At 35.0% G+C, this 22,174-nt stretch overlaps 2 protein-coding genes across 2 annotated transcripts in view; one reads left to right on the top strand and one right to left on the bottom strand.

The window, feature by feature from the left end:
- LOC149806187 (neurotrypsin-like) overlaps nucleotides 1–22,174 on the top strand; it is a 110,479-nt gene that overhangs the window by 75,538 nt on the left and 12,767 nt on the right. Inside the window, exons 21-24 of the mRNA XM_089951098.1 lie at nucleotides 4,275–4,483; nucleotides 5,613–5,868; nucleotides 18,377–18,492; nucleotides 21,511–21,675. Coding sequence (XP_089807224.1) covers nucleotides 4,275–4,483; nucleotides 5,613–5,868; nucleotides 18,377–18,492; nucleotides 21,511–21,675 — 746 coding nt within the window. The remainder of the gene's footprint in view (nucleotides 1–4,274; nucleotides 4,484–5,612; nucleotides 5,869–18,376; nucleotides 18,493–21,510; nucleotides 21,676–22,174) is intronic.
- Nucleotides 3–4,268, bottom strand: LOC149806188 (uncharacterized). Its single transcript, XM_089951099.1, has 2 exons — nucleotides 2,925–4,268; nucleotides 3–2,784 (listed from the first exon to the last, which is right to left on the bottom strand). Exons 1-2 carry the CDS (start codon nucleotides 3,676–3,678, stop codon nucleotides 2,636–2,638), a joined length of 903 nt encoding a protein of 300 aa, XP_089807225.1. The 5' UTR covers nucleotides 3,679–4,268; the 3' UTR covers nucleotides 3–2,635.

The following is a 22,174-nucleotide window of genomic DNA, read 5'->3' as shown; positions in this document are numbered from 1 at the left end:
GTAGTACCAGTAAATTACACTCTTAGTCCAACAGTATAAAGTAAAGCATGAATGAAGAGAAAGATGTGTGCATAGTACTCATTAAATTTGAATTTGGAATAGTAAACATTTTAGAAGCCATGGTCAACCTGATTTGTTTTTCTTTTCATATTCCTAAATTATCAAAATAAATGGAAATTCTGAATTGCCTTCATGAAATTACAATTTACTGCTAATTTAAATTTGTAAATTTATTTCCTCCACTGAATTATGCGATTTCATTTTTCTTGTGATATTTTTAAACATTTTTTTCTTTAACCATTTTGATATTCTAAAAATTAAACTTTTTCGTTACAAGTAAACAAAATGTATACATTTTCTTGAATTCAATGTTATATCATAAGTTATATTTTGGTCTGTAGAAAGCTAACTTGTTTTTAAACTGAAATTCAAGATATTTGATTTCCCTTGTGACAAATGTCTTGTTATCCATGACTTCCGTGACCTTAACCTCTGACATCTGGTGCAACAGTCACCTGGAATCTTGTATACATAGAGAGGATTTGGTTAAAGTGGATAATGGATATATTTCATCTAGTGGGTGAAAAACTCAGCATGTTCATGAGTGGAAACAGTATTTCATTTTATGTTATGCTCAAACATATTGGCTGGCAATATTTTAACAGATTAAATAGTGAATTTTGTTATGGTATCAATAATGTCAACTGTCACTGGTTTTGTTATGTTCTGCTGTTTTATTTTACATGGAAAATATGATTAGTAGCATAATTCTTCTTTCCTAACTCAAGGTTAAAAAAAGTACATAAACGATACAAAAATGAAGGGAAAAAAAGCTTGTGGGATTTGAACCTGGTGCTCCTACATGTGAAGTGGCCATACTTACCACTAGACCAAGCAAGCAAAAAATGGCATATAAAATGTTTTGCTCATGATGTTGTCAATGTCTCTTGACAACAGTGAAAAAATATGTTCATTATTTATTCCAATGAATTATCAAAATTATTTCTGTTGGAAAATCCTAAAATTCATAAACTTGCTTAATATAAATTTTGGTAATCATTTATATAAATTTGATTACAATCTTCATCATGCAAAATGGAAGATACATAAATTTCAAAACTATAATGCCACACATCTGATTTGTGGAAAAATAGTTACTGACATCCTGAAATGGGATAATTTTACTAGTGAAATAAAACCAAAATGCAAAATAAATGTATGCAAAATGAATTCATATAAAATGAAATGTAGAATTAACACAAGAAAAGTGATGAGTACATTTTGAAAACATTACAAATTGCAGAACAATTAATAAGAAATGAAAATGGAATGAAATGCATTTCATAAATAGATACGAAAATCAGTTATTTTCAAACTGGCATTAAATTTGCCAATTTTGACTAAGGCAGAAAGTACAATGCCATTGACATGGTGACATGATAAACAGTGATTGTATCTTTATAATCTTTTTTTTGAATTAAATAAAATGAGAAAAAAAATTGCTGACAATGCTGTTGCTTGCATTTATGTATCTGAAATTTGATTAAAGCACACTTTTAGTAAAGACAAGGTATAAGACTATTGTTATCTCCCTTTAATGGAAAACCTGACTGTCATACATGCCAATTGAGTGGAAATGAAAGGAAATGATGGCTTTAAGTGCTAAACTCAAATTCTGAATCCAACGCATTTCTTAGACTATAAAAAAAAGGTGACTAGATGATAGATGAAATACAAATGCAAATTCAATAAAAACAGAACACATATCAAATGCAAATGTAATGGAAGCAAAATAAAAAAAAAATGCAACTTTTGTAAAATTACCCATTTTGGGTCTGTTGCTGTCCATTTTTTCATCTTTATGTCATATTAATAGGCATTTTGGCTGAGTTACAGGGTTGTAAGTTGCATTAAAATTAGGTCATAAAATGTTATATATCAAAACTAAATGAATCAAATGTTATATACAAAAATAAGACATACAATGTTATATACAAAAATAAAGCATACAGTGTTTCATATAAAAAATAAGGCATACAATGTTATATACAAAAATAAGGCATACAATGTTATATATAAAAATAAGGCATACAATGTTATATATAAAAATAAGGCATACAATATTATATACAAAAATAAGGCATATAATGTTATATATACAAAAATAAGGCATACAATGTTATATATAAAAATAAAGCATACAGTGTTTCATATAAAAAAATAAGGCATACAATGTTACATATAAACATAAGGCATATAATGTTATATATAAAAAATAAGTCATTTAATGTTTTATATAAAAAATAAGGCATACACCATTGTACATAAAAATAAGGCATACAATGTTATATATAAAAAAGGCATACAATGTTACATATAAAAATAAGGCATATAATGTTATATATAAAAATAAGGCATATAATGTTATATATCAACATTAAGGCATATAATGTTATAAATAAAAAAAATTGGCATCTAATGTTAAATAAAAAAATAAGGCATACAATGTTATATATCAGAAACAAGGCATACAGTGTTATATATAAAAATAAGGCATAATCTATTTTATATTTGATAATGATTTTACACCTGATATTGTTGTCAGCATACATCAACAGTATCAACATAGATGTACCTATAGATTGATATTTTTGGTCCTCTGTACAGTTTCCAAAGTAATGACCAGCCCAATATGCTCCGTATAGTATGGATGTTTTCCAAAGTAATGACCAGTCCAATATGCTCTGTACTCTGTACAGTATGGATGTTTTCCAAAGTAATGACCTGCCCAATATGCTCTGTACAGTATGGATGTTTCCAAAACAATGACCAGCCGAATATGCTCTGTACAGTATGGATGTTTTCCAAAGTAATGATCAGCCCAATATGCTCTGTACAGTATGGATGTTTTCCAAAGTAATGACCTGCCCAATATGCTCTGTACAGTATGGATGTTTTCCAAAGTAATGACCTGCCCAGTATGCTCTGTACAGTATGGATGTTTTCCAAAGTAATGACCTGCCCAGTATGCTCTGTACAGTATGGATGTTTTCCAAAGTAATGACCTGCCCAATATGCTCTGTACAGTATGGATGTTTTCCAAAGTAATGACCTGCCCAATATGCTCTGTACAGTATGGATGTTTTCCAAAGTAATGACCTGCCCAGTATGCTCTGTACAGTATGGACGTTTTCCAAAGTAATGACCTGCCCAATATGCTCTGTACAGTATGGATGTTTTCCAAAGTAATGACCTGCCCAATATGCTCTGTACAGTATGGATGTTTTCCAAAGTAATGACCTGCCCAATATGCTCTGTACAGTATGGATGTTTTCCAAAGTAATGACCTGCCCAATATGCTCTGTACAGTATGGATGTTTTCCAAAGTAATGACCTGCCCAGTATGCTCTGTACAGTATGGATGCTTTCCAAAGTAATGACCTGCCCAATATGCTCTGTACAGTATGGATGTTTTCCAAAGTAATGACCTGCCCAATATGCTCTGTACAGTATGGATGATTTCCAAAGTAATGACCAGCCCAATATGCTCTGTACAGTATGGATGTTTTCCAAAGTAATGACCTGCCCAATATGTTCTGGGCAGTATGAATATTTTCCATAGTAATGACCTGCCCAATAAGCTCTGAGAAACTCAGTCACAGGCCTCATATGACTCATTTCGGGCTAAAGTTACATGCAAGCTATTTTCATATTCAAGGAATGACAGAATTATTTAAGCTAATTAGTGTAAGACTTAAAATGAGAAGATTAGTAATCTGACCATATTGTGTTGGAAGACTTTCCAAACTGGTTGAAAGGCTGTACCAAGAATTTCATTCATTATGGTGCTAAATACCACTGAATCTATTAAACTCTTTCCAAAATTATGGCATTCAATATTGTAATAAATCTAAGTCTTTTTATTTTCATTTACTCATTTTTAGACCTGGTTGACTTTTTTCTTCATATACTTCAGTGTTCTATTTCATAAAATGTGTCGTGTTTGATCCTGGATATTCATATGCAAACATCTGTTTTGTAATTAGATAATAGTTCAAAAGTTCTTGATTTGTAATGAATATGTTGTTGGTTGATTGACTTTTAACAGCACTTTAGGACAGTATTAAAATTTACAACCCTTGGATTATGAATCTGACATTCTACCAACTAAGAGAGCTTCAACATCTCCCCTTTGATGAATAATCAAGTTTAAAGATTTTCACAAGCTGGACCAGTTCTTGTATTAACTTTGTTTATAAATTTCATTGTGGCAGGGGAGGTAAAGCATATAGTGGGAGTCACTTTAGAGTTACAGCTACTGTAAGTGGAATAATTCTGGATGATGTGCAGTGTACAGGCAGTGAACCTTCTCTCTCTCAATGTTTGCACAAGCCCTGGGGCCAGCATGACTGTACAGATAATGAATATGCAGGAGTGGCCTGTCTAAACCCTGATGAGGAACAAGACATCAACATTACAATAGGTATGAATCACTCCTTTTAACAAATCTTGAATATGCAGGAGTGGCCTGTCTAAACCCTGATGAGGAACAAGACATCAACATTACAATAGGTATAAATCACTCCTTTTAACAAATCTTGAATATGCAGGAGTGGCCTGTCTAAACCCTGATGAGGAACAAGACATCAACATTACAATAGGTATAAATCACTCCTTTTAACAAATCTTGGTCATGTGCAGTGCAGAAGAAAAACATTACATTGCCAAACTGCATCAAGGTTATGTAAAAATGTGTAAGTTAGGTGTGTGTGTGTGTTGTGTGTGTGTGTTTGTTTTAGATTCTTGTATGTTTATATTATATCCTTGTATGTGTGTATGTTATATATTTTTATTTATGTCTGTAGATGCTTGTGTTTGAGCATGGCAGATACTTGTATGCATATTAGATATTTGTATGTATGTTATTTACTTGTATGTGTGTATGTTAGAAACATGGGTGTGTATGTTAGATATTTGTATGTATTAATGTTAGATAATGGTATTTGTATATTATAGTTGCTTGTGTGTGTGCATGTTAGATATGTGTATGTGTGTACATTAGATACTTGTATGTGTTTTTATGTTAGATACGTGTATTTGTGTTGATTTGATTATTGTATTTGTGTTTGTTAGATATTTGTATTTGTGTTTGTTTGATACTTGTATGTGTGTTTGTTAGATGCTTGTATTTGTGTTTGTTAGATAATTGTATGTGTATCATGAATAACCAACTGCAGAAATGTATGTTTTTCCAAACATGATAGTGTCTGGGAGTTTGGTGGTTAAAGATCATATTCTTCATGTGGCATCTGGTGACTTGGCTTGCATGCCTTTGTAAATAAATCATTGATACATCGTGGTCCATGCTATATGAACCTCACCATCACAAACTTCTGGATATAATAAATGCCTTATTTTGACCTGAGATACCAACAGATGTAGGTGGTTACCTGCTGTCAGAAATGTCCAGTATTTTGAATTTTTATTATGAATCAATTTCACTTACTGTATCAAGAAACTAGTGTTTTTCCCCAGTCATCACTTAATACGAGCACCAGCTTTTCTATGTAGGCAGGGAGGTCACCCATTGTAATATAATCCATCTGCTTCAGGATCTGTAGAATGTGGGAAAAGGCCATTGATGGAGCACCAGCGCAGCAAGCGGGATGAGTCTGAGGAGAAGCAAATAGCTCCACCACCAAAATTTGAGCAGATAATTGGAGGAATGAATGCAGTCCCAGGAGCAAACCCTTGGCAGGTTGGGGTCAGAATTGTTTCAGATTTGTTAGGCACCAAGTTTACAAGCCACTGGTGTGGTGGTACTATTCTCAGTGAATACTGGATCCTGAGTGCAGCTCATTGCTTCAGGTGAGTAATGGTCTCTCTTTTGTTTTGCTTACATCGGTGTATAGTATGACATAAATATCACTTATCTGTTTGCAACATTGCTGCAATTGTCAGTATTGCAGACCTAAGATATTTTAGACTTGTTTTCATTATATCACCTTCATTGGAAAACCTGTTATTACAAAATACAGGCATTGAAGTAAATGATCATTACATCACATCACATCTTTGCTGTTTAAGATATAGTTGTATTCTGCTTTTTGAAGTAACTGGATTGGATTCTTCACTCTCCAGAATGGAGGCTATTTATTTCATTAGTACTTTCTTGAGTCTTAATGATTAGAATTATGACTATGATGAGTCAGATATAAGTCAGATATATCATAGTCATAGTGATGTAGGCTACACTGATTTTGGGTAATTTATCTTAGTCCTATTGATGTAGGCTACACTGATTTTGGGTAATTTATCATAGTCCTATTGATGTAGGCTACACTGATTTTTGGTAATTTATCATAGTCCTATTGATGTAGGCTACAGTGACTTTGGGTAATTTATCATAGTCCTATTGATGTAGGTTACACTGATTTTTGGTAATTTATCATAGTCCTATTGATGTAGGCTACACTGATTTTTGGTAATTTATCATAGTCCTATTGATGTAGGCTACACTGATTTTGGGTAATTTATCTTAGTCCTATTGATGTAGGCTACACTGATTTTGGGTAATTTATCATAGTCCTATTGATGTAGGTTACACTGATTTTGGGTAATTTATCATAGTCCTATTGATGTAGGCTACAGTGACTTTGGGTAATTTATCATAGTCATATTGATGTAGGTTACACTGATTTTTGGTAATTTATCAAATTCAAATGATTTTGTGATACAGATGTAGACAGTGAACTGGTAGATTTAGAAGTTGAGAAAGGTCAGCCACGGTTGGTGACACAACTTCAGTGACTTGATGGTGAATGAGTTCTTTCAAGATTGTAAAGCACATAAAAAAATCTTCTTTAAATTTTTTTTTTACAACTATAAAGATCAGATTTTACTCTTAAACTGTCTATAAATAACATATATGTACAAAAGAGATAAAATGGTAAAAATTGATGTTGAACTTAATATATACTACACTGCTATAAATTTTACAGGCATGTCTATTGACATAGTCATTTAGGTAACTGTTCTGTCTATAGCACACTGGACTGTGTGGCTTGGGCACATGTATATCAGCTGCCTGGGTAACTGTTCTATCTATAGCACACTGGACTGTGTGGCTTGGGCACATGTATATCAACTGCCTGGGTAACTGTTCTATCTATAGCACACTGGACTGTGTGGCTTGGGCACATGTATATCAACTGCCTACATAGTAATAGCTGACACTATGAGCTAACTATCATTGTAGATGAATATTTTGCACTTCATGTGTCTAGCTTTGTCATACAGTGAATGTGTCAGCACCAGCGCCAGCCCTTTGGTCTATAGTACTCTCAGTTCAACTCAGTACTTCACCTTTTGTATGAATTTTGTCATTGTTCAATTATTTTTTATTACATGAATTGTAAGGTTAGACACAATTTTGCAGGGCATTTTTTATCATTCATTGGACCCTTCACAGTGAGTTAAGTGTGATAGTGTGCACATTTTTCTAGCCTGACTGAAGACAATCAGTATAGCTGTAATGGGTGCTGTTCATGCCATGTACATGTATATGATGTGCTGCCTGACTGAAGACAATCAGCACAACTCTATTGGGTGCGGTTCATGCCATGAACATGTCTATGGCATATGCTCATGTTGGTCTGACGATGTGTGGGCAAATGGATATGAATTTATTTTTGTTTCTTTGGCATTGAGTGTCATTTTTCAGTACATTATAGGTTATATATGGCAGATGACTTATTTGTTGGAAAAGAACCACAGACTCACAGGAAGTTACTTCCAAGTTTTCTTACATGCCCTTATTGGTTAAACTGAGACTTGAACTCACACTGACAGAGGTGAGATGTATGAGTAATCTGTAAAGGCAGGACTCCATGGGCAATTAGAAATGCTAAAAATTGCTGTATGAAGGATGTATATGCCAGCAGCCTTCATTAACATCTTACTTTTATCAGAATTGCTAATGATGGAAAGTTGACCCATTCACAAGAAAATTCAGCAATCCAAGCCATTACACAGTGCAAGCCCAGACATCACCCTCTTTGTTGTAAAAAGAACAGAGCTTCTAGGCACCAATTACAGGGCAAGTACACAGTCATGTGATTACAGTAGACCATCTGGTCTAGTAGCAGATATGCAATCAACATAGACTTACCATGATATTGGATACAGTGATCTTTCTAGGGATATCTTGTACTGAACATTGTCACCAGATACCATCCTGCTGTGGACTACACCAACTCTGGCACATTCTCATTCTATGACTTCAGCTCATAGCATCGGGTACAGTGATCAGTTTTCCTGGCATACCCAGTCCACAGTGGCACAAACAGAGCATTCCACAGATGACTGGGCCATTTCTGTCATAGTATGGTGTCCTACCTGAGTCATGCCTGAATATTCTAGCACCTTGTACAGATCCTGGTACTAGCTGTTGTGATCATTATCTTGATAACCAATACTGGACTCTTTTCCAAAAAATAAGATGACCATGTCTCCAGCACAAGCACAAGCTTGATCAATACCATCGATCTTTCAAAACTGTGTATGCAGATTAGTTTTCTCATAAACCCCAGTCCCAATTCTAAAACACCGACATCTGCTCATACTTTGTCCAGTTCCAGCTATGTCATGGATGCCCAGCATAACCTGAGCTGAATTTATTGTTACAACCTTTACAGGAGGTTTACCTACCATGACACTTTTACAAGTTCAGTGACACAATCATATTCCTTCCTTTATTTAGAATTGTCCAGAGAAGAGCCAGATTTTCAAACATTGACTGAAATAGTCTTCTAGCCTCCATCTTCTCTAGCTTCATGAATTATGTTTTATAGAATTTGTGTATCCAGTTATTCATTCATCTGTGTAAGGGATCCTAAACCTCCTTTGATTTGGAGTTTGTCTCCCACTGGAATGTCTCTTGGAGATCACAGCTAAGGTTCCTTCTCCACTTGAAGAGTCAAATCTTAGCTTGGGAGCCTCTTTGCTTCTCAGATTTTCTCAGCATAGTAGCAAACCATCCTGCTTTTGGAACACAAACTGCTGCAGATAACTCCTATTGTTAATGGCAGCCAAAACTTTACCTGTTAGACCCAGTGATCAAAGATTTAGATTTTAGAAGGTACTATCTCAGCAAATGGGGTGACCACCCCTGTTGTTGATGGATGTCTCGCTGGAAGATCAAGTGCCAGAATTCATGATCTGTACAGACAAAGCACAACTGGTTATGGTCTCCACCTCCTGCCCTCCTTTCACTTCGGTGGGGTTTGGTCTCTTAATTTTGTCATATTACCACCAAATTTATACTAAAGTTTGTCTCTTGTTACATGTTTAGGCTCTTATAAAAGTAACAAGAAAAGAGTGAAAACAACAAGCTTTGTAAAATTTGACAAATAATTTATTTCCCTAGAAAAACAAGGTAAAATGAGAAAAAGAACTTACGTTCAATTAAAAATAGAAGTCCTAGTAATAAAAGTCCTTATGAAACTGAGTTCAAATTCCAATGAAATCCAAAATGGAAGGTGATGACATATGCTGTGATAAGCATCATACTGATGTGTCAACAATTCTTTGTTGAATAACAGAAAATAATATTCCAGTGTTTGAATTCCATGTAAATTTCAATAACTGTCCTTGTCCAAGAATTAATTTAGTGCACTAGTATTTCCAGGGAAAACAATCTTGAAATCCAAATAAAATTTGAAGAAAATAAAAATAATTAGCCCCAAAACTGGTCACAATATAAAACACTTTAACTAATCAAGTGTTAAGGAAAGTAATAACTATTCTTTCTCAAAACATCAATAATAAATCTAGCAACAATGCAAAACAGATGCCCAGATGTGGGTCATTCCTCTGGAAAAACCTAATTCATACATGTTATTTGTCACATACTCCAAGTATGGCCTCGATTTCACTTTATGAATCTTACTCTGAGAAAGAATTTAAAAATTTAAAAAAAAAGGTTGTTTACTTCAACTCTTACTGGTTCTGAATCAAGGTCAGGAACTAGGTCAGCATTAGATACAAAGTTTCTATTATTAGTTGTTTATGAAAAACAGTCAGGTCAAACAGAACTGAACTGAATTTCTGGACAAAATCAAATCCAGTAAATAAAGTTAAATTACAATAGCATGTAATGGAATAAAAAAAATTAAAACTAACAAACAATTAAATTAAATCAAATATAAATGAAATCAAATATACATAACACTCTTAGGATGGATGTATGTTGCTTACCAGAGCTAGATTTCTGTGATCCAGTTTCCAGGATTTATTCAAAATTGCATAAAACTGTGTCCATCCTTCCTGTCTGATCTGTAACTACAAAATGTTAAAGCATATGGACATAAAATTTGAGACTAACATATGTTGTACATGAAGATTGGGTCACTGTACCCTACTGTCCAGAATTTGTTAACAGTTACTTGAAAATTGTACCCATGCTGCAATGCTAACACCTAACCACTGTAATCAAACTTCTACTGAGAGTGCAACTTAGGATGTTCATGTTTTAAACCAAAGATTGGTCACTGTCACCTGCTTCTCAGATTTTATTCTAAGTTACTAAAAAATTAATTATTTGCATCCTCGATATATGTACTGTATTTTTTAAACCACTACATCTACTGACATGAAATGTACCTTTTTGCATATCATGGGATGGAAATGTGTCACACACCAACATTGTGACCTACATTTAATATTTAATATAAAGTGTTGACTATCATTTTTGGCTCTAATTTCAATACATCAATAGTTGCTATATAAAATTTTACTAAGAATGAAAACATTTCACACCTAGAGATTGGATGACTGAGACCGCTTTTACAGTGTAGTTAAGATGGTGTCTTTGGTCAGATTATAACAGTTTTGAACTTTAGAACTACACCAAGAATGCATCTTGGAATGAAAACATTTTACACATTAAAATTGGGTCACCTCAGCCACATATATAGGGCTTTGAACACTACTTAAAGATGGTGTCTGTGCCCAAATTATAACACATTTTATCACGTTTCCACCAAACATGCATGTCAAGTGCATATGGAAAATCAGTTATGTCACACTAAAAAACTGGGTTTTTGTGACCTGTATTCTGTGGATAAGTGGCCATGCTCAAAGATACTGACCCATTTCACAGTCTATTTTAGTAACAGTTCAAGTTTTGATGATTAAGACATGAAGATAACCAGCAAATGTGTAAGCAGGTGCAATTTCACCTCTACAATTTAAAGAAACTTAATTTATAAAAGGTGGAAGTAAATCCGAACAACACAGAAGTTTCTATCATATTTCCAATCCAATCTGAATATTCAGTGGTCCAGATTTTGTGCAACTTTTGATACCAGGTTCCACCATGTCTGTAAATTTCTGGAATGTTTTAATATTTTGAGGAAATGAAAAAGTGAATAATATTCAGTCACTTAATAAATTTATAAATTTCTATAGAGATTGTTTAGTTTTTGCAGAAAAATTAAAAATTGTTAGAGTCAACCTCTTATTTATTGTCTGGTCACGAAATGGATATAGAGGACGGGACATAATATTTTATAAGAAATGGATATAGAGGACAGGACATAATATTTTATAAGAAATGGATATAGAGGACGGGACATAATATTTTATAAGAAATGGATATAGAGGACAGGACATAATATTTTATAAGAAATGGATATAGAGGACAGGACATAATATTTTATAAGAAATGATGTGAGTTTTCCTTGCATTAATCCAGGCAGATATGTAACAATTTAAATGGATCTCATACTATTTTTCTATTTAGAAAACCTAACCAAATGTGTAGACTCTTATCTTATTGATGTAAAAAAATCATTTTTTGTTTGCTAGACATCCTTTATGATGAACAAAATATTTATCTCCTTGTTAGGTATTTTGTACAATATTCCACTGGTAATATTAGCAAAATAGTTGAACATATTAATATTAGCCATTAATTTAGTTATCAAATAAATAGGCCCAAGGAGGGAGGGAGGAAGGGAGAGAGACAGACAGACAGACAGAGAGTAAAATTATAGTGTAAACAGAAATTTTTACATGGTAATGATTTGAGATGTCTCTCCAAACCCATTACACAACAAATGATTTGCTTTGTCTATTGCTCTAAAATAACAGATCAAAAGTGCTTTATTGCTAGGAGAATACATTACTGTGAATTAAAACTATCTCTTCCCTTTAGCAACAGCAGTAAATAATCTATTGTCACAGAAATTAATGTCAAAACAGCATACATTCTAATGAAGTATTCATACCTCTCTAAGTAAGATTTTGTTAAAAGAGGCACATGAATTTTGAATAGCTTAGTTTTTATCATTGATTTAAAGATGTGTTGTTTATTGTTTTAATTTTACAGACATGTTAGGGCAGTATCTTCCATATTTCAGTGTGATTCCCCGCCATTTTATTGTTTGCTACATAATTGTCCCTTGTGACATCATACACAAGGAACCACTGATGTAGTGATGAAACTTGATAGGTATATCGATATTCACTCTATTAGTCACTCTTAACAAATGTAGGTTACATTTGTTTCATTTTACAAGCATATTCTAAAGTATAATACATTGAGGGGAAGCATAACACATTGATGGGAAGCAAAACAAGATGATGGGAAGCATAACACATTGATGAGAAACAAAAGAAATTGATGGGAAGCATAACACATTGATGGGAAGCACAGTACTTTAATGGAAAGCATAACACATTGATAGGAAGCATAACACATTGATAGGAAGCATAACACATTGATGGGAAGCATAACACATTGATAGGAAGCATAACACATTGATGGGAAGCATAACACATTGATGGGAAACATAACACATTGATAGGAAGCATAACACATTAATGGGAAGAATAGTGCATTGATGGGAAGCATAACACATTGATAGGAAACAACACGTTAATGGGAAGCATAACACATTAATGGGAAGCATACCACATTGAGGGGAAGCATATCACATTGATGGGAAGCATACCACATTGATGGGAAGCATACCACATTGATGGGAAGCATACCACATTGATGGGAAGCATAACACATTAATGGGAAGCATACCACATTGATGGGAAGCATAACACATTAATGGGAAGCATACCACGTTGATGGGAAGCATACCACATTGATGGGAAGCATAACACATTAATGGGAAGCATACCACGTTGATGGGAAGCATACCACATTGATGGGAAGCCTAACACATTAATGTGAAGCATACCACATTGATGGGAAGCATACCATTGATGGGAAGCATACCACATTGATGGGAAGCATAACACATTAATGGGAAGCATACCACATTGATGGGAAGCATAACACATTAATGGGAAGCATACCACATTGATGGGAAGCATAACACATTAATGGGAAGCATACCACATTGATGGGAAGCATAACACATTAATGGGAAGCATACCACATTGATGGGAAGCATAACACGTTAATGGGAAGCATACCACGTTGATGGGAAGCATACCACATTGATGGGAAGCATAACACATTAATGTGAAGCATACCACATTGATGGGAAGCATACCACATTGATGGGAAGCATAACACATTAATGGGAAGCATACCACATTGATGGGAAGCATAACACATTAATGGGAAGCATACCACATTGATGGGAAGCATACCACATTGATGGGAAGCATAACACATTAATGGGAAGCATACCACATTGATGGGAAGCATACCACATTGATGGGAAGCATAACACGTTAATGGGAAGCATACCACATTGATGGGAAGCATACCACATTGATGGGAAGCATACTACATTGATGAGAAGCATAACACATTGATGGGAAGCATTTGCTTTGTTCACTTTATGTGCTCTATTAATCATTACCATAAGAGTTTTTCAATGACCTTTAGTCAAATATCCATCTGTCATTCATCATCAGTCTGTCTGGTGTACAAATCCATTAGCACAAGATTATTATCACTGCTTCTCCAAAACTACTAGGAGGATTGCCATGAAACTGTACATCATCAATCTGTCTGGTGTACAAATCCATTAGTACAAGAATATTATCACTGCTTCTCCAAAACTACTAGGAGGATTGCCATGAAACTGTACATCATCAGTCTGTCTGGTGTACAAATCCATTAGTACAAGATTATTATCACTGCTTCTCCAAAACTACTAGGAGGATTGCCATGAAACTGTACATCATCAATCTGTCTGGTGTACAAATCCATTAGTACAAGATTATTATCACTGCTTCTCCAAAACTACTAGGAGGATTGCCATGAAACTGTACATCATCAATCTGTCTGGTGTACAAATCCATTAGTACAAGATTATTATCACTGCTTCTCCAAAACTACTACGAGGATTGCCACGAAACTGTACACTATAGTTCTTGTTGGTCCTGCATGAAAACAGGGCCCTTATACATCCAATATCTTGAAAATCTTGTTATCACTACTCTTTCAAATAGATGGTAATATCAAAATGTGCTTTTCATTAAAAAAAGTAAGGTTAATCCTAAATGAAAATGGTGCTGATGTGAGAACTATTTTGGCCTCTATAGGGACCATTTGAAGAATTTTATCACTATTTTTTCAAACAGTTGGTGATATCAGTATGGGATTTTCACTGATAGACTTCTAATGATGTCCACTGGGCTGTACATGAAAATGGTATCCACTTGGATATCCAGTATGGTCAGCACAGATGATATTGTTGCTACTCCTTCTGAATTGATTGTCATACATTTATAAAAATGTGGTTTTCTCTAAGAGACTTTGTATGATGTCTAGCTGGTTCTAAATGAAAATAGGATTGATCTGACATACAATATGGCTACCACAATGGACAAGTTGAAAGTTTTTCATCACTACTCTTTCCAAGCAGATGGTCTTGTTGATATTTTCTCCTTCAAATACGTTCCCCAATCACATTAATGTTAGGTATCTTAGCCCTACTATCTCCCAAATCCAGCCCTCTCAAAGACAAAAATTCTGGCTATTGACAAAGGTCAATAGCTCTTGCCCATTACCTCCCCATACTGCTAGTTTTAAACTTTCACTAGTGAACTGACAAAATTGTTCACTTTGACTTCCGAAATCAATGCCCACCAATTGAAGATTTTTCTATTTCCAACATATAATGGATCACAATGAGGGAGTTCCTCCTCAGATTGTTTTTTGCAACAGCAGATCTTATCCTACTGGATCACCTCTACATGAGTCCTTTGCAGATGGCTTTGCTATCTCAAGGGTGCCTATCTTCCCACTGGATCACCTCTACATGTGTCCTTTCACAGATGGCCTTGCTATCTCAAGGATGCCTATCTTCCTACTGGATCACCTCTGCATGAGCCCTTTGCAGATGGCCTTGCTATCTCAAGGGTGCCTATCTTCCTATTGGATCACCTCTACATGTGTCCTTTGCAGATGGCCTTGCTATTTCAGGGGTGCCTATCTTCCTACTGGATCACCTCTGTATGAGCCCTTTGCAGATGGCTTTGCTATCTCAAGGGTGCCTATCTTCCTACTGGATCATCTCAACATGTGTCCTTTGCAGATGGCCTTGCTATCTCAAGGGTTTTTATCTTCCTACTGGATCACCTCTACATGTGTCCTTTGCAGATGGCCTTGCTATCTCAAGGGTTCCTATCCTCCTACTTGATCACCTCTACATGTGCCCTTTGCAGATGGCCTTGCTATCTCAAGGGTGCCTATCTTCCTACTGGATCACCTCTACATGTGTCCTTTGCAGATGGCCTTGCTATCTCACGGGTTCCTATCTTCCTACTGGATCACCTCTACATGTGTCCTTTGCAGATGGCCTTGCTATCTCAAGGGTTCCTATCCTCCTACTTGATCACCTCTACATGTGCCCTTTTCAGATGGCCTTGCTATCTCAAGGGTGCCTATCTTCCTACTGGATCACCTCTACATGTGCCCTTTGCAGATGGCCTTGCTATCTCAGGGGTGCCTATCTTCCTACTGGATCACTTCTACATGTGTCCTTTGCAGATGGCCTTGCTGTCTCGGGGGTGCCTATCTTCCTACTGGATCACCTATACATGTGTCCTTTGCAGATGGCCTTGCTATCTCAAGGGTGCCCATCTTCCATGCCACTTGATTACAGGATCAGCACAACGAGCAAGATAGTATCATTCCTGGATCAGTGGTACAACCAAGGTTGGCTTACAACAGAATTACCTTTCAACCAGTCGCAACTGGATTTGATTGTGTGCAAAGATGCAAGTTCCTTTGGATGGGAAGCCCATCTGTTACCAAACTTCAACACTGTCAGTAACCAGTGATGTCAGGAGGACACAGGACTCCACATCAATATCTTGGGGATGAAAGCTATCATCAAAGCCTTTGTTTTCCAGAGCAACTGTCTTCAGAACAAGTTTGTTGTTACGGCTCTGTGGTTAAATTAAGTAACAGAAAAAGCAAAACCAAAAAGTTATGTTAAATTCAACAAATAATGTATTTGCTTAGGATACAATGTGAAAATTTAAAAGTAACTTACAGTATTGTGCACTAAATCCCAAATAATCCTAAAAGTTCTAATGGCTTGAATTTCTTGAAATTCAGGTGTAAAAGAACAAAGGATAGTTTCCTAAGTCATTCACATTGTTTTCCAAAGTGGAAACTATCCTTTGTTCTTTTACACCTGAATTTCAAGAAATTCAAGCCTTTAGCCAGGACCATGCTGAAGCTCCTTTTATACAAAACCTTTTTCCTGATAGCATTTGCTTTGGCATGCAGTGAATTCCATGTACTCTCTATTGACCCAGTCAACCTTCAGTTTCAATCAAATGGATCAGCAGTCCTTATGATGCAACCCAGTTTCATCATCAAGAATTGGTTGCCATCATTGGGCAATCAAAAAGGCATCATATGACCTCTCTCCTGTATTGACACAACCCAAAAGGCTTTCAAACAGGACCCAGTATGTTTGCTGAGGTGTTATCTGAAGTGGACTGAGCTAGTTTGTGGAACTCAAACATGCCTCTTTCTTGCAGTTAAGCCTGAGAAATTGCACATAACCCCTCAAAAATTCTCATTATGGTTGGCACACACATTCAACCTTCTTGTGTTTTACCTATGAGACATAGCTCCAAATCAGCAAACTCTGGATCTGGTAGGCTCAGTCTTAGTTGCACAAGCAGCCACCAGACCCAGATGACATCAGCACAATCTCCAGATGAGCACACTGCACAGCTTGCATTGGATTCACCCATAAATTTTATGCAGTAAGATGATCTCATTATTTCTTCTTTCTAGTTGTGCTGCTTGCAATCAGTAAAGTGGGTTAACCTTCATATGGGGAATCAAATATTCCACACTCAGAAATTACCCAAGGAATAGGTTGGAACATTCCGTCCACCTATTACCTATTCTCCAAAACGAATGTGATCAGGGAACGTATTTGAAGGAGACAGCCAATTTTTTTGGTAAATTATGTTTCTTCTAGGATGCTTCTAGAATGCTTACCCAGTCACATTACTTTAATACCCTCCCATCTTCCCCACAATGCAAGCATCCATTCACATGATGTTCTACTCATCTTAATATTAGTGGCACCTGTAGGTGACATGGAGAGGTAATGTGCAAGAGTTATTGCCCTTGTCTACATAATAAGGACAGAAAAAAACAAATTTCCATCGTTGGGAGGATAGGATTCAGGAGGTAGTAGGGCTTATATTCTTGACTTCAATGTTGTCAGAAAAGTATTCTAGAGGAACATAATTTACTAGAAAGTACTAAAAGACTTGTGATATTTTGTTTGTCCTAAATGATAATGGTGCTGATCTTACATTCACCTTGGCTTGAAAATTTTACTAAAACTACTCCAGATTGGATGAATATATTGCCATTTGGTTTTCATTAGAATACTTCTTATGATGTCAAGTTAATCTTATATGATAATGGTTCTAATCTAACAACCAACATGGCTAACATGATGGCTATCTTGAAAATCTTGTTAATGCCTCTTCTCTTAAATGGATTGTCATACTGACATGGTCTTTTCACTAAAAGACTTTTATGTGATGTCTGGCAGTCCCTAAATGAAACTAGCATCCTTCATACTTCCAGTATAGCCACCATATTGGCCATGATGAAAATCTTGTTTTTGCTACACCAGAAAAGATGGTCATATCGACATGAGGTTTTGGTATGTTGGAGCTGTTCAAGAATAGAGAGCATTCAAGAAGAACAGAAGGGCAAAAGACATTGACTTATCTTGGATTCCTGTAAACTTTTTGGACAGTAATTTTTTAGCTCCCCATTCCCATTCTTTCTGTCATGAAGATGAATTCTGCTTGTATAAATTTCATGTGTAACTCTATGTTTCTGTTTGCACAGAAAGTACGGGAAAGATGACATTGTTGTGAGATCAGGTGACCACAATAACAAGGTTTATGATGACCATGAGCAGGAGTTTAAGATTGATGTTCTCATCACCCATGAGAGATATAATGGTAAAGCTGGAATGTCTGTCTCACACTTCTCTGTAGTACATTGCATGTTGTATCTATTTTGGGATGACTATTGTATAGCCCATTACCAAACAGATTACATTAACATTTACAACATGTTGTATCTGCTTTGGGATGACTGTTGTATAACTCTTACCAAACATATTACAGTAACATTTACAACATGTTGTATCTGCTTTGGTATGACTATTGTATAGCCTCTTACCAAACAGATTACATTAACATTTACAACATGTTGTACATGCTTTGGGATGACTATTGTATAGCCCATTACCAAACAGATTACATTAACATTTACAACATGTTGTATCTGCTTTGGGATGACTGTTGTATAGCCCATTACCAAACAGATTACATTAACATTTACAACATTAATTCAAAAGGATTAAAATATGCATTATAGTGTAAATAGGCTGGGACACATGTTTGATAGTTTTCTATCAATTACATAGATAATAGTTTTTGTAAGACCCTTTGCAATCAAGATCCGCTTTATGAACATATACACTTTGCTGGCTATACAGTGTTGAGAAAGTAAGGCATCTGTTATGGAAGATTGTGAGGACTACGTCACTAAAGGTATGTTCTATAAAATAAGAGACCAATTCAAAATGGATGTATTAAGGCATGTCCTATGAAAGAAAAGACCAGTTAAAAATGAATAATATAAGCGTGTCCTATGATTGAAAAGACCAATTCAAAATGAATATAATAGCATGACCTATGATTGAAAAGACCAATTCAAAATTGGTAATATAAAGACTGTGTGACTAGAAATCAAGACCACAGATAAAACATGATTTTTATTGTGCTTTATTTACTGCCATTAAAATCATCTGTAACATGGAATGAACATTTAAATCAAGACCACAGATAAAACATGATTTTCATTGTGCTTTATTTAGTGTCATTAAAATCATCTGTAGCATGGAATTAACATTTAAATCAAGACCACAGATAAAACATGATTTTCATTGTGTTTTTTTTACTGCCATTAAATTCATCATGGAATGAACCTTTAAAGACTAAATGAATTCCGCATTTTGCTGTGTTATGCTTGATATGGGAAACTTTATCATGGACATTTTGTCTCTAGACTTTAAAAAATGATTAAATTTAATGGAAGTTTCATGTCTTCATCAAGTAATACCATCACCCATCAAGGTTACAAATATTCAAAAACATTAGTATGTTATTTATTTAGAGTTATGGTTGAGAGGTTTTTGTTTTCTGAAAAAAAAGCACTCATACTCTTTTCAAACTTCTTCGATGGAAATAGCATTTTATAATTTAACTATTATATACAAGAATGATCATATTTCTACATATATGTGTATGTTTGTGTCTGTAATTTGATGGACTGAATGTAATTTAGTAAAAAATCAAGGCTGCATTGGGATTTAGGAGATAAAATGAACTAATGTTAAAGCAAGAATAAATACATAGGACCATTGCTCTTTGTGAAATTATTATGCTTTTTCTCACTAACTTCTTCAGAAAACAACATTGTCTTTTAATTAGTATAACTGAGTGCTCTCTTTGCCCACATAAAAATGTGCATTTAGCAGTGTTTCTTTTACATTATTTGCATATGTTCTCATTTTCCCCATAAAAATGTACATTTAGCAGTTTCCTTTACATTATTTGCCTATGTTCTCATTTTCCCCATGATTTTATAAAGAAATCATGGGGTATGTATGATCCATGCATGTTAGTGCATGATTTGTGTATGCATGTGTGTGCATGATTTGTGTGTGCATGTTAGTGCATGATTTGTGCATGTTTGTGTGTGCATAACTAAAACATGCATATGTGTGCATAATTGGTGCATGCATTTGTGTGAATGCTTAATACAAGTGCATTAATGTGTGAATTAGTGCATGCATTTGTGTGCATGATTAGTGCATGCATGTGTGTGCATGATTACCTCATGCATGTGTGTGCATGATTAGTGCATGTGTGTGTAATGTGTATATGTGTGTGCATGATTAGTGCATGTGTGTGTAATGTGTATGCATGATTACCTCATGCATGTGTGTGCATGATTAGTGCATGTGTGTGTAATGTGTATGCATGATTACCTCATGCATGTGTGTGCATGATTAGTGCATGTGTGTGTAATGTGTATGCATGATTACCTCATGCATATGTGTGCATGATTAGTGCATACATGTGTGCACATGATTAGTACATGCATGTGTGTACATGATTAGTGCATGCATGACTAGTGCATGTATGTGTGTGCATGACTAGTGCATGCATGTGTGTGCATAAAGTACAGAAATTTGAACAGTAGAATTATTACAATAGAAACATACTAAGTTAAGCAATTATTAAACTCTGCTTTGAAATGCATTCATTTTTCATTTCAGAGATTAGGAAAGGCAAAATAGGTTACTTGGTTATACATATTTGGAAATTATGGGAGTTGTAATGTCTTTTTTATTATTATTTTTTAATGATTTTTCAGAGCTTTATTTTTTTATCGTGCCATAATTCTGAATGAATTTTCAAAATATCTCATTGGACAAGCTTAAGCACATGACACCATAAGTCCAATAATTTAGTCTTCAGAGTTGCAAAAATAAAAACTTTGAGACTGGAGAGCACTGAAGTCCAGTGTGTCAACTTGACCTATCCTTACTAATGTTAATGTCAGATACTAAATTTATTTTTTGGATTTTTATTTCCTCTTTTCTATTTGACTCTTGGAAGAGATAAATTAGAAGCAAATGATAAATTGAAGCAGGGCTGTTTTTAGTATAAATTAGTGTGATGCATTAGTAATGTTTTTATCTGTAGTGTATCAAACTGCTCTCTGGGGTGCAGCACATTATACCAGTATTTGCAGTAACGTTTAGTTGAAGAACACTTCCACTTTCTGACCAAGATGGTCAGTACATAACCTATGAAGTATTTTCAATGTATTAGAAATGTACAATGCATTTCATTCTGTGTTTGAGTCCAGAAGTTGTTGATACTCATTTTCCATAATTGTAGATGACACTGTGGATTATGACATAGCACTTATTAAGATTCGACCCCAGGATGGACAAGGCATTGTGTTCAATGACTATGTACAGCCAGCATGCCTCCCAGAAAGCAACACTGAGTATGAAGTGGGAATGAAATGCCACATTTCAGGATGGGGGAAAATGTCAAATGGTATGTAGAAGCTTGATGGTGCTCCAAAAATTTGCTGCTTACTCATCTGTTGAATGGTAGGTATGATATAATGATAGTTCCTTTCAGTTACCTGCACTTCTTAAGTCCTTAAGGTTAAGTGAACCTGTGGTATTGTCCTGATTATTGTTTGTGTCAGTATATCAACATTTGCTGGAGTTTTTCATCCCCACACAATCAAAGTTACGGGGATAAGGTGTACTGTGTTTCTTTGTTGATTCATGGTTCTTTATACCCTTTGTATATTGGAATCTTTTCCACCTACACTCATGATATTTGGTATTTGGTTGCATTTTGGAAAGCGTAACTCACCTTTATCAAAACTACATTATTGTGACAGAAATTTCATGCTTGAGCAACTTTTCATTTTCAGTAATTTATTCACAACACTATTACTCTTTTGGACTCTAACACATCACATTTGTATTTGATGCATCTCAGCAAGAGTAACTAATCAATAACTTGGTTAGTGTGACCTAAT

The sequence above is a fragment of the Sinohyriopsis cumingii genome, chromosome 2, assembly GCF_028554795.1.
Source record: "Sinohyriopsis cumingii isolate HCF-2022 chromosome 2, ASM2855479v2, whole genome shotgun sequence".
In the NCBI taxonomy this organism is placed as follows: Eukaryota; Metazoa; Mollusca; class Bivalvia; order Unionida; family Unionidae; genus Sinohyriopsis; species Sinohyriopsis cumingii.
Note: the sequence above shows the minus strand (reverse complement) of the source record. Positions and strands in the feature narration are given on the sequence as shown.